Source organism: Uranotaenia lowii, chromosome 3, assembly GCF_029784155.1.
Source record: "Uranotaenia lowii strain MFRU-FL chromosome 3, ASM2978415v1, whole genome shotgun sequence".
In the NCBI taxonomy this organism is placed as follows: Eukaryota; Metazoa; Arthropoda; class Insecta; order Diptera; family Culicidae; genus Uranotaenia; species Uranotaenia lowii.
In genome coordinates, this window is record NC_073693.1 from 150,111,086 (window position 1) to 150,125,532 (window position 14,447).

The following is a 14,447-nucleotide window of genomic DNA, read 5'->3' on the forward strand; positions in this document are numbered from 1 at the left end:
GAGGTGATAGCAAAAAAAAAAACTGAGCAAATAAGGTTCGAACTATCGTACTGTGATCGTCTCGATCCAATCACATGGCGTTTGTCGTCTAGTGAATTTCGACCTTGAGCCAAGCATGAGATAATCAAAGCTGTCGAGATGATCGCATCAGGTTTTTTTTGCGGCAAGTGACGAAATTCCCAAGAAATCTGACTGCAGTAACGACAATCAGAATTACTCATCTCACCAGGTGCATAACAACTAAGGAAGAAAAGTCACAGGAAAACTGATAGTAAGAAATTCTCAATCAGAATTGTTTATCAATTCTATCAACGTAATTCCATTGATTTGTTCTGTGCACGGAACGGAGTGTTTATTACTTGTTGTTTCCAAAATAAACGTTGTTTGGGTCTTCCAATCTTATCGAATAAATAGGAATGTTATGAGTGGCACAATAAAACGCAAATTTAATCTGTCGATGACAACTAGTGTACCTTTAGAGTCTTTTGTAGATTTGTCTAGCAGTATTTATACAGCGACAGGTCTTATGTCAAATGCTAGTCATTAACTCGCAACTTACCAGAAAATTTTTGGAATTCAAAACAAACCACATAAAATAAGTCAAAGTAGTCATTAATGATAAGTCAAAATGTTTTCATAAAGGCACAAAATCAAATAAATAATCAACCAAAATTTGTAGTTTCCTATAACAATTTTAACAAGCTGAAACTCTACCACTGCTTTCTCATGATTTGAGATTCATTTTGAATAGTTAAGAATAGCAGTAAGAATTTCATTTTTTTTTTCATATAAATAGGTCATACAACGATTTTTTCCTGCCAAATTATAAAGAGTGTGATTATGATGCGACTAATGGGGCTCTTGTAATTTGTTTTATTTCAGAAATCGAAGAACACGAGAGATAGAGAGAGAGGAGGATTGCCTTGTGATCAACGTGCACGTGAAACTGCATCAAGTTCAATGTAGCAGCAGTCCTACCCTAGCACATTACTTGCTCTTGCTACCTACTATCGAGGGGACAGTGCATTATTTCCCAAAACCCCAACTATTATCTAGTGCTTTGCTGCTCGTGTGTGATCCTATCGCTCGCTTTCCATTGTCAATTTAAAGTGTTACTTTTTAATAAAACCCAGTGATAGCCGGTGCACGATGTTTCTAGATCTCTACGCATATTTGACCAACCTGCCGAGATGGCACATCTTTGCCATTTTCCTGGTAGGCTATTTGGTGTATTACCTCATAGAGGTGGTTAAGGTGAGTAATCAAATTTCCTATTTCGGGTAAATTAACAGACTTTTCAACAGCTATTAAAGGAATTTTCAAAAAAGTAATTATAAAAACGATTTGTAGCATGGATAAAGTTGATTAGCACTTTTTTCCTAACAGAGCGACATCATGCCGTTCTCAACCATTTTGTGAACTTTAAATAGCAATTAGTTGGTGAGTAAGGGAATATCCATATGCGACAATCAAACAGCTTATCAGGAAAAAAAGAATATTGTTCAGTATGAATCATTATTGAGGAATTTTTCCCTTAAAAACTACATCCTTCACAAACTTGTTTATTGAATATTCTTATAACAAGAAATTGGATCCAGTGCTAATTTAAGGCCTGGATATACGTTCTTAACCTTTCTTGTTAATCTACAGTGAGCGAAATAAGAATAGCACCACTATGTGTTTTGCTTGTTAAAATATGAATTATTGGAAATTACGAAAATTTTCTTCTACAGTTTGTTCTGAATTGCTTAACGGATAATTCTAGCATAAGTTTACTTTTTTTGGACGTAGCAATTGGCGTTGAGGACCAAAAATGTGAAAAAAGGGGTGCGAAATAAGAATAGCACCACTTGAGTTTTTCAACAAAAACAAGATTATTTTAAAAAATTTATTGTGTAAAAGTGAATAATAATTCTTCTACGAATTATTTCAATAGATAATTGCATTTTAAGGAGTTTTCCAGAATTCCAAAGGTTTTTAAAAGGGGGTTTTAAGAGATGCTCCTCTAGCGTTAAGGAATTTGATATTTGAGCTGTAATTCTTTATCAAACTACTTACTTTCTTCATTAAAATGACGTGCAATGATGAAACAAACATTCGGGATTAATTTTGAATCAGAAAAAAATAGGTTGGAAATAAAAAACTTGATTTTGTTTAGTTAACCACACTTTTTTCAACTTCAAGTCGTAGATGGCAGCACTATCTTGCAGTTTAAACCAAATTTAGTCTCAATATTGATTTTCCATGTTTATTTAGGCCCATAATCATCATTTTGAGGTATTTTCCCATCACAGTTTTGTGGAAGTTCACGCTGCAGAAAGCTTTTCCGGATTTGCAAAAGAATCACCAGTAGAAAAATGTACAACCGCCAAAATTCCTGCTCATCTTAACTTCCGATTCAGTTGCAAATCATACCAATAATACAGCTAGCCGTTTGGTCCATCAAGCTCCATCGCAAAGTATAACTTTATTCTGATAATCGGTCCAAAAAATTCACTTTTAGTGACCTTGATGCAATTCTATTTTTTTTTTTTTGGATTTTTTTATCTTAGAATTTCCAAAGCGTTCACACGGTACATGTATTTATTTCTTGACCAAAATCATCCATGCAGCACAACCTAATTAATCCCGGATATTCGAAAATGGGCATGAATTTGGTTAAATGACAAGATAGTGCTGCCATCTATGAATGAAAACTAGAGAAACAGTGTTTGGCTATTAAAAAACATTAGTATTTTTGAATTCCAACCTGCTTTTTGGATTCAAACTAAGACTCAAATCTATGTTTCATCATTTTTCATCATACTTTTTTTTTATGTAGCGGCCCACCACACTCCCCCACACCAAAAGGCTTCATTGAGCCCCCTGGTAATGGACGCTACTGTTCTCAGCACGTCTGGCAGCAGAAACAACAATAAAAAATCTAATACGCGACGCGAGCAAAACATTACTCGTGCTGAGAACTCAAAAGTTTATAGTTTAATGCGAGGATATGTGGCGATATAAGTTAAACTAATTTATACTTTGAATTTCAATGGAAAGAGATTTCCTTTGAAGAGATTCATTTTTAAGAAAATTTTAATTATTTATATAAAACGTAATACTAAAATTAAAAGATTAAAATTAAAAAGATTAAGTTGTAACTATAATTTTACAATAATTAACGCTTCAAAATTACAAAAATAATAAAGGCTAGCTTTGTTCGGCTTGTTTTACGGACTTAATTTATCTTTAAATATTTGAAGCAATTTGGCTTTGAAAATGGATCGTGAATTGATTTCTTTTAATTCATTTGGTAGGGAATTATATTTTGTTGGTCCAATAAACGATATCCTTTTTTGTCCTAAGGAGGTTGAGGATCGACAGCGTAGAAGATGATTTAAGTGACGAGTATTATGTGTTCGTATTCCCGTTGTGAAACGTAGGTTTTGAATAGAAGTTGACTAATGCAGGTTATCAAAAACATACAATATAGTCTGGAGACCACAAAGATCTGATAAGGGTAAGATATTACGGACTCTGGCTGAATAAATAAGCCTAGTTGGATGCAGCAAAGGAAGATTGTAAATATTTTTCAAGCATCTATTTTGCAAAGTTTGAAGTTTATGTAAGTGTGAAAGAGATGCTCGTCCCCAGACTGTTACAAGATAGTGAAATAAAGAGTGAATGAATGCATAGTAGAATTTTAAAAGAGCATGTTGTGGCACGAAGTTCTTCAATCTCCAGAGTACACCACAGAGGGGAGAAATTCTTTTTTCTAGATGTTGTATATGACAACTCCAGGAAAGAGTACTATCTAAATGAATACCTAAGTATTTGAAGGTTTTCACCTCTTGTATGGCAAACTGATTCATATGTGGATCCCTGTGTTGTGATATTACTTTCCTGGATGAATGCTATTGCTATTGAATGCAGATTGCTATTGAAAAATGTAGATAGCAATTTCAAATCATGTTCCATGTTGTCGATAATTGTATTTGGAGACTTTCCTGTGTAAAATAAGGCAGTATCATCTGCAAAAAGCCGTGCTGTACCAATAAGGGGAAGATTACAAATGTCGTTAATGTAAATTAGAAAAAGTAAAGGACCTATGTTACTGCCCTGTGGAACCCCTATATTAATATTTCTGTATTCGCTCGCTATTCCTTCAACCACAACAAATTGTTTCCTATTGTTCAAATAACTTCGAATTATGTCATTTGCTTTTCCCCTTATTCCGTATTTGTTCAATTTTTCTAATAAAATTTCATGATTCAGTGTGTCGAACGCTTTTTTCAGGTCCAAAAGCTCCAACAATATTTTTAGAATCAACCTCTGTTATAATTGAGTCAACTAGTTCAGAAATAGCTATAAGAGTGCTGGAGCCTGCTCTGAAACCGTACTGCATTTTGTATAAAATATTATTACGACTAAGAAAACTCATGATTCTGTTTACTAATAATTTTTCGAACACTTTGCTGAAGACACTGAGCGTAGAAATTGGTCGATAGTTGTTGACATCTTCTGAATCACCTGATTTGAATATTGGGGTTACTTTCGCTACTTTAAGGCAATCTGGAAAACATCCTGTCTCAACTATTGAGTTGAAAAATTTTGCAAGAATATGTGAAAAAAGCTGGTTGTTATTTTTAATAACACTTGTTGGGAAACAATCCGGTCCACAACTTTTTTTGGTTTTTGAGGCTCAGTATTACTAATTTTACTTCATTTTCATCTGTTGGTTGAAGGAAGATTGAATTCCTTAACTCGTTTATATTGGACAAAGCATCAAACTCAGGTTCATTTGGTATTTCCTTGGCAAGGTCCAATCCAACTGAAGAGAAAAAACTGTTGAATTTGTTACCAAGCATTTTTTTGTCAGTTATAAGGTTTGGACCTTCGGTAAGTTTTATTGATGGAGAATTGTTGGATCTCCCCAAAAGTTGGTTTATATTTTTCCAAAGTTTAGAGTGTGTTGTATTATTGAGTAGTCTTTCATAGTACAACCGTTTACACCAGGGCCGGATTAAGCCATCGGGGGGCCCGGGGCAATTTTCCTCGGGGGGCCCCTATGATTCGATTTTTTTTTCAAATGCTATTCCAGAGAATACGAAACATTTTAAACGTGTAAATAAACTGGATATGAGCTCAGTTTACTGTCTTCAAATAGCCATGATGTCTGCGTAGAAGATAGTTTCTGGTACCTTCAAATAAAAGTTATAAATTAATCAGGTGCAAACATTGCGGAAGAGTTTAAACATTTTTAAAACAATGAAAGCTCTTATTTGATCTGCAAAATGCTAAATTTAATACCCTTATTATTACCAACTAAAATTCTTTGATTTAGAAAAACGACCGGAAAGATATGATTTTTATTTCATCATTAATCGTCTGGTTTGTGATTCATCGAGAAATATTTAACTCATGTGTCATGACAATTGGGAAGTATCATGAAGATTTGAAACATTGATTACAAAATTCAAAATAATAAACAAAATATTTAAATTCAAATTCCATAGAGATACAGAAATAAGAGTTTAAGAATTCAAGACTTAAAATCAGGCTAGATTCAGAATCACAATTCAGTGTTTCAAATCTCAATCATAATTTCAAATAAAGTTTTGAGAAACAAAATATGAAGAAAAGAGATTCAAAGTTACAATCAGAGCCTAAGCAGAAATTGCACCAAATGTGAATTTCAATTTTTTATCTCTGAAACACAAAAAAAATCGTTTCCATGAAATGTTTATGAATATGATTCTCATCAGATAAAAAAATTGTTATCAAATTGTTATTCTAAATGTGACAAAAGTTTCATTCGATGCCCTCAAAGCCAAAGGGGTATAAGTGCAAAAATGATCGATTGAAAAAAAAATCCAATTAGAGATTAAATATTTAAAACACAGAATCAGTTATCATTGAAAAAGTCAGATAAGCAATTCAAATTAGTTAAGTACCTCAAACAAACATAATGAGTTCTCAAAATTCAGAAAAACCATGGAACTGAACTTCAGTAACTGAAGAAACAACATAAAACTTGAAAATCTCAATGAATTGAATTTGGAAAAAGATAAGATTAAAATTATAGAAATATTCATGTTAAGAGAATCACTCAATTATATTCGCAACTTAACTATGAGATCATTTTTATAATAATTTGAGAATGTTCATTTGGAAAACGATATGCTGACTACAGGATATTAACTTCAGTAGATGATAAAATGTTGGTTAAATCAGTTGAAAATGTTTCAATACGAATTTCAAGTCTAAAACAGAAAGGGGGATGGAAATTTAATAAAGAAAATAAAGAAAAATAAAGAAACTGTAAATTGGTCAAATTTAGGCAACAACAGTTTATTTTAATGATTTTTTTTTTTTTCAAAAAATGGGAAGGAAAGTGGTTGAGAATGTACACACTAAGATTGCAATTATTCTTCTCGGGATAATGACTCTCCGAACCACAGGCAAATTGCTAAATTCAAACGAAGTTCGAACCAAAACCCACCTGAATATCGGGACGCTTCATTTCTCCTGAAATCCAGGATACAATTTCTACGAGTGCACTGGTACTCGTACAATTCTCTTGAAATTCTGGACAGTATCACACTGTGTTGCGGGAGACTCACCTGGTTTCGCGCGTTTTCTGCCAGTGTGTGAGTTAACAAATGTTTTGTCCTTTTCTAACGTGTGGACACTTTTCTTGGGTTAGTTTTGGAAAGTGAAAAATAATCAAACGGAACGCAATTAAGATCCGAAACGCTAGAAGAAATCCGAGCTCCGAAGAACTACGATTATCCGAAACAGCTTAACAAGTATTAACCGCATCAATCAATCAAAGGGACAAACAGCAGCGTTGAGGAATAAAATGAATTTAACAAAAAGCTGGTAAGTGCCATGGGAATTTTCTCAATTTTGGAATGAATCAAATTGAATTTTATTTGTGTTAAGTTTCAGGCTACAGTACAACACTCCAATTAGCTTATGTCCCAGATTATCATTGATAATCATCAGGAGAGATCATGCTCTTCAATGGACAGATGTCGTTTCTTCTCCAAAAAAAAAAAAATATAGATTTAGTTCGGGAAGACGTTCACCAATTTGCAGGCTACAAGTTTTGCCAGGGATAAACCAGGGTAGAATATATAGCAGCTTCGAGAAACAAGAATCGGCAGCAGACCAACCATAATAACAACAGCAGCAGAGATAGTCACAACTGTTCCGCCACCACCACCGCCAATCTCCAGGCGGTTCTGATTAGGCCTAACCCTGTAGAGTGGCCACAAAGTTCCGGGACTTCCAAAATCGTTGAACAACTCTTACAAAGAGAAAGTGAGTATGTGTGTGAGTTCCTTGGAAAATTGTCCACTTAAATAATCTTTTTTTTTTCGACAGCACGTAAACGAAGCAAATTTGTGCGGGTACTAATATCCCCGACTCAGTTCCAAATTCAGTTCATTCCATTGTTCTATTTGCTTTCCCACTGAAATCTCCTTGACCTGATACAATGTAATTTTACAAAAAGGTTATCGTCACTGAATAAAGAAACAATTACAATTACAAATAACCGAGCATGAAACCCGCCTCAGCGCTCAGAAAATTCCTCTGGTCGACGCAATCTCTCCATGTCCGCAGGTGTTTGAGCAGGTCGCAGCATCGATCCATTTAACCATGTAGCTGATTTCGAGGACCTTCCGTGACTACTTTCTTATAATTCTATCATGAAGTCGAGTGCTGTGATTTTCAAATTTTCGAAGTGTTCTGCGTCAAATGATATAACAAATATTTTGAACTAAATGGTTTATTTTTTAAATGCAAATTATTGTCTTTATTAAACATAGAATAATAATTAAAATTTGGGATAGATTTGAAAAAAGGGACCGCCAAACGATTCCAATTCCTGAAAAACTCCAGAAGAACCCGTCTCGAACGCTCAGGAGCACTTAAAAATTACCTGTAAATCACTGGGCGAATCCGTTTCGAGTCTACAGGTAAATTTGACAGTTGTTTTCCTGAGCTGTTTATCTGTCCTGAAATCGTCCTGTAATTTCAGCTGTTGAAAATACAGGACAGAATCCTCCCGATCACAGGAGAAAAGATTAAGTGTGTATAAACCAACAGAAACTTCAATAATAATGATCCAACAGTGAAAAGTTATAATAATACCCGGTATTAACCCGGATACTACCCGGGTTAGATTCTGAAATGCTTATTATGAAGTTACTCTGTTCTCTCTTAGCACTGTGAGCCAGTTTTGGAGAAATTATCTGTTATTTTAGTGCAGTAAGCATTACTTGGAAAGTTACGGTAAAATAAACATTATTATTGTGCAAGACGTTTGTATGCAATGAAAATGAGAAGATGTATTTCTCAATTTTCCTGTTCTGTACAGAATATCCCGACTGATATGTTTCGATAAAAAAAAAAAAAAAATTTGAGGTGTTTTGCCTAATATCTTTCGAATCGAATCGTATCGAATTTGATTCACATTTATTTTGTCCAGATTTTGGGTTGAAATTTTTGAAATTCAATACCAAGATTTTGATATTCTTAGCTCGCAAAATGCAGGAGAAATTCTTCACTGCTAACTTTAGGGGCCCCTCTTAACTTATGCAAGAGAAAAACTATTCTAGATATTATTTCCAGGGGCCCCTTTAGTTGTTATATTTCAAGTTTTCATTCTGATTTCCTTGTTTTGATTTCTATTCATAGATTTGTAGAAATTGAAGTAGTATGATTAAAGGAATGTTAATTTTTTCCCTCGGGGGGCCCCCTAGATCCGGGGGGCCCGGGGCAATTGCCCCCTTTGCCCCCCCCTTAATCCGGCCTTGGTTTACACGTTCTCTTTTTAAGATATAGTTTTTTGTTTATATGCTGAAGCATTTCCTTAAGGTGAATATCATTGGGATGTTTTTTAACACGTTTCAAATAGTTGTTTTTCATGTTTATTAAAATCCATAGGTCATACGACATCCATGGACAGTAACTACCTTTCATGTTTATTTTTTTCGATATTGTTTTAGTATACCGTTTGAATAAGTCATTGTATGTGGTTGAGATTTCTTGAATGCCGCTGTTCACGTTGCCTGGGACAAAGGTTCGAGAATAATTCATTTAGTTTAGCGTGATCCGTAATCTCTCTTGTCAAGACCGTTTTTTGACTTTTTTGCAACATTTCAAAAGACGTGAGAATCTGCAAATGATCACTTACGTCTGAAAAGATGGTATCATTTTTTATTCGTTCTAAATCTTTTACTTTGCAAATTACATGGTCTAAAATGTTTTGACTTTTGGGCCTTGTTGGGAAACAATTTGTACAGGCAAAGCTAAAAGACTCCAACAAAGTTTTATATTTACATACAGTATTTGTATTAACGAGATTTACAGGGACATTTAAGTCGCCAACAATAAGACACGCGTGTTTATCAGGCACAGATGAAAGAAGAGATTCAACTTGTTCACATAACGAACTAAACGGATACGCAGGTGGTCTGTAAATTCCATGAACTTCGACAATTTGACCACAATGAGATATTTCGACACTTATTCTATGAAAACCATCACAGGTAACATTTAACTTCGTTTTGAAATCTAAGTCGTTCCTAACAAACATAGCTAATCCCCCATACGGCTGATCTCGGCACGAAAAGATTGATGTGAAGCCTGGTATAGTGTAAAGAAGACAGTTTAGAGTGGCCCACGTTACCCCACTCTCCCCTGCTTATTTCTTGACCAAAATCTTTCATAATTCCGTTTAAAAGCAAGATAGTGCTGCCGTTTACGACTTGAAACTAAAAATATAGTGTTTTACTGTTAAAAAAAAATCAATATTTTTAAATGAGAACCCTGTTTATTGGATTGAATTTCAGCCCACTATCATTTCACGTCATTTGAATGAAGAGATTAAGAAGTTTGATAAAGTTTTATTGCTCAAATGTCGAATTCGATAGAGACAGAGGAAAATCTCGGTAAAACCCCTTTTAAACCTGATATGCAGATAAATGTTGAAATGCATATGGAGTATATGCAGAATAAAAATCAGAAAAAATGTGTTTACAAAATCAGAACCTCTTAAAAAATTGGAATGAAATAAACAAGGGATTTCCACTCAAGATACCGTTTCTAAGCTAGCATTACATCGAACTTACATATCTCATTTTTATTTAACACTGTATTAGTTTGTATTGGATCAAATCGTTTACGCTAATTATTGTTTACCCTTTAAATAACAGCGACCAATATTGGCGGCTTCAGATGGCCCATTCAAGAAGTACCTCCTGAAACATGTGCCCATTTTGGAGTTGAAATTTTGGCCTACCTTTTGGTGCGTGGAAAGCCGGGCCCAGACTGTATTCGCCAGCATAATCCGATCCAATATGATACCCCAGGTTGCGTATCGGCGGGAGATTCTTTCGCTGAAAGATGGCGGCGAGGTGGCTCTGGATTGGCTGGAAACCAACTGTGATAGCGATTCCCCGCTTATCCTAATCCTGCCGGGATTAACCGGTAAGAGTTGAGCACATGTGCTAGTCCGTCACGTTTAATCAATAAAATTATGATTCTGTTGATAACAATTGCTAATGTAATATTGGATTATTTTTTTCAGGAGAATCACAAGCCGAGTACATCAAATGCTTGGTAATGGCGGCAAATCGTTGTGGGATTCGGACGGTGGTTTTCAACAATCGAGGCCTCGGCGGAATCGACCTGAAGACTCCTCGCTTGTATTGTGCCGCCAATACCGAAGATTTGTCGGAGGTTATCAAGCACGTCAAGAACCTGAATCCTCACGTACGAATTGGGGCCACTGGCATCTCCATGGGAGGATTGATTCTGGGAAATTATCTTGCCAGCTACAATGACGAATCCAAGTCGATTCTGACGGCTGCAAAAATTATCTCCGTTCCGTGGGACGTTAACAAGGGTAAGCTTCCATTTATCAGTCATCCGTCATTTATTGTAGGTATGACATCTTTTTGTCTCTGTAAGAAATAACTGCAACATGTGTAGGGTTATAGAATATTGATTTTTGCTTAGGTACACTTTCTGTTCTCAGATGCATTTTTAACCAAATTGTCTTCGATTCGGCGTAATTAAAAAAAATCGTTATTAAAAAAAACCTTCAACCTTTACTGGTAGCGGAAAATCATTACAATTTGTACTTTCGCTATGTATGAGATTAACGGAACGGATAAATTATGTTGATATCGATTTGTTTCTCGTGCCGAAAATACATTGAAGCTTTTAATTCGTCCCCATTTTGGTTTGTGCTTCCTTAGGCCTGACAGAGTGACGCATATTCCTAATCAGTTTGTGCTGGGGGATATGAATAGATTACCATTCACGTTATACCGAACTTTCGGGATGGCTTAAAGCATGTTTGACAATTTAATCAAAGTCCGTAGCATTCATTTTAGTAACGTTTAACAAGTTGTTGATGTCATGCTGGTGTTTGCCAAATAGTTGGAATGTGTATCGATCGCAGAAGAAATTAGGGAAAAAAACACTGGAACTTCGTCAGCGTTTTGTTCAATTCCAATGAATTCTGATAATACTTATCATACATACTGGAAAGCTTTGATTGTTTCCTCTTTCACTTTTTTGTCTTCTGCTTTTGAACGCGACCCGATACGGATAGAATTTGAAGGTCGATTTTGAACGTCAGCGTTACGTATACCTAGCTAGTTGTTTGTCGTTCTATCCGAATTCGGTCAACGAACTCTATGATTTACAATTTTCATCCCTGGATTAAAATAAGTTAGCAAGGGCCTAAGTTAACAGGTGTACAATGCACATTTGTGCAGAACATCATTCTAGCGGAACTAAATTAATATCGCCCAGGGAGGAAAAGATACGAGTGTTCAATAGACTGAGTCGATTTGAGGTCATTTTTGATTTTCTCAAACACTGAGGTCTAAAAAGCTTCGTTTCTGGTTCGAAACCCATCCAAAATTTTCTGCAGAGTTTTTAAGTGGGATTCGTTTACATGAGTAAATTTGAACTTTTAGGTTTGTATGGAAAAATGAATATTTTGTACTGAAAAATCATCATCATTTTTGTTTCTTCTGTGGAGCCGAGCCTGTTAATGGTTTTTGTGCCGATTTATAAATTAGGAAATTTTCCGCTGAACAACTTTGTCGAAGACTGTAACTTCGGATCTTATTAGGCAAAAAAGTTATTAGCTGTTTAACAGGGGTATGTCTTTTGGCATTGAAAAACAATCAATTCAAATGACATCACTGCTGGATGCCTAGCGAAGTATTGCATGATTACTTTCATCCAATACAGGTGATCTTAGAGAGTATTCCAGCTACAGTAATAGTGTCCAGATATTTCATTTTATCGACATCACGACACTAACAAGCCATCATTGATACAAAAGATATGTATTAGACAGCAATGTACAATCGTGAGAATCGACTTGATCAACTTACGTATTGTGGCTCTATAGAGCTCGGAAAAAGCAAAGCAGAAAACTGCTTCTTGCATGATGGAAATTTTGAGTAAAACTAGCTTGCTACATCTTGTACAATAGTGGCAGAATTTCGTAATCTATGTCACCAATACTGAACATTTTAAAAACCTTTCATAATTTTGGATGCTGACGGAATTCGCTAATTAAAAATCTCAAACTTGTCAATAGTTTTGATAATTCAGATTACATAAAACCAACCGAAGTCTATATACTTTTTAAAATATTTTACATATATGGAAAAAGTGTTGATTTTGACAATTTTTACAGAATGATAAGTTGAAAATTCATGAATTGATTGCTTCCCAATCCACATAAAACAATTTTAAGCCAACAAATAGGGTTTTATTTTTTTGAAAAAAATGATTTGTCCTGTTTTTTTTTTATTTTAACTAAGAAATTTGCTTTGGAGCCCTTTTGAATCTCTAGATAGTCACATTTTTACAATAATTCGTAAATAATGTTGTTGGAAATCCACCATGGATGCACGGATTCACCGCAGTTCCTGAATTTCACTGCATCGATCCAGAGGTTGCCAGACCCGGCATAATGGCTTCGTGTGGTCTGATGTGGGTGAATGTATTTCGTGTCGCTGTTTGAATGTACTCTGGGCGAATGATTCAGTCATCTCTAAAACCAGTTAAAAATTAATGAAATTTACATTTCATAATTTACTACAGGTATTCCGGCATCCCATATATACCTGGCCATTTTGCAGATGATTGAACATTAGCCTGCCCCAAATTTGTATGGAAAATTCAAAACCTGTAAAATGTTATGCGCTGCAGGCTAAAATTGATCCTAGGCCTAGTACAAGATCTCATGCAAAATTTGGGCCAGATCGGATCACGGGAAGGGGTCGCTCAACGAGCCTGAAGTTTGTATGGGATTTTGAGACATTTTGTTCGGGAGAAACATGAAAAACCAGTTTTTCATCAATAGCTTTGGTTACCGTCGGCTAAGCTAAGCTAAGCTAATTTCAAATATAAATAACCTACAATCTTATCATTTTGACAACATGCTGGAATTAAAATATTCTACTGGATTTAAGGGGGAGAGTACTGAATGTTATTAGAAGTCCTTAATTGTTTAAAAACAAGGAAGTCAACCATTCGGGATCGTTTTCTCCGTGCAATCGTAAAATCAATATGAGGCAAAGAGTTGAATTGCACTGATGAGTTTCCAAAAACGATTTAATTTAATATTAAAAATATCTCCTTTCGAAGTTTGATCGAAGTTTGTTTACTTCAAAGGATCGTTTTTGAAAACACATTAGTGTATCAGGAACAAGAACTAGGAAAACAAGTTAGTTAAAAGAAAATTTAAAAAACATTTTTTACTTTACTTTTAAACTTTTTATCACTGCCTCAAAGATAGAAATATGAGTTTCCTTAAGAAAAATCTAGGAGCATAGGAGGTGTAGGAAAACTCGATCGCACCATTCATTAAAATGGATTCCGTTCTATAACCTATCCCATACTAACACAACCTTTTCTTTGGATATTTAAATATAGATTCGCAGACGTATAGACGGTTTCTATAGTTGGTGATATTGACTTACCTTTGTCTCTGAATTTTTCAATATAAACCTTTGGAATATAAAGGGACAAAAGGTTGATGATTGATCCTATGAAGTATCCTACTAACAATCCTTCCTTCATTCCCTATTGACTACTAGGACGTGGCCGGCGCCGTTATTGATCATTTTCATAGGGAGAGCATGAGTTTTGTGCATTGTGAATGAACTGCTAGTCCCAAGCACCATTCTTTTGGACCTTGCACAAAATTGATGGCCACGATCAATCACGGAGTAGCAACCATTGGCGAGGTAGAACTTATTCTGCTTAGCCACGCCAGCGAACATGGAATTTGAAGTGCGTAAGTTGAACAAAGTCTAATCAAATATGTTTTCTGAAGCTTTAAATGAATGGTCATATCTAGGCACTTCAAGTTCAATGATTTAAGGTAGATATGAGTAGCTAAGCTAAGCTAAGCTAGT

General features: G+C 35.1%; 1 protein-coding gene across 4 annotated transcripts in view; it reads left to right on the top strand.

Annotated features, from left to right (window-relative positions):
• LOC129751569 (phospholipase ABHD3) overlaps positions 1 to 14,447 on the top strand; it is a 44,211-nt gene that overhangs the window by 16,865 nt on the left and 12,899 nt on the right. For 2 of the 4 annotated variants that reach the window (XM_055747154.1, XM_055747155.1), the window contains exons 2-4: positions 883 to 1,254; positions 10,209 to 10,482; positions 10,583 to 10,900. In XM_055747154.1, the coding sequence (XP_055603129.1) occupies positions 1,150 to 1,254; positions 10,209 to 10,482; positions 10,583 to 10,900 (697 nt within the window). In that variant the 5' untranslated portion in view covers positions 883 to 1,149. Of the gene's footprint in view, positions 1 to 19; positions 272 to 626; positions 764 to 882; positions 1,255 to 10,208; positions 10,483 to 10,582; positions 10,901 to 14,447 lie in introns of those variants that run through there. The other 2 variants (XM_055747157.1, XM_055747156.1) reach the window with 2 other exon arrangements.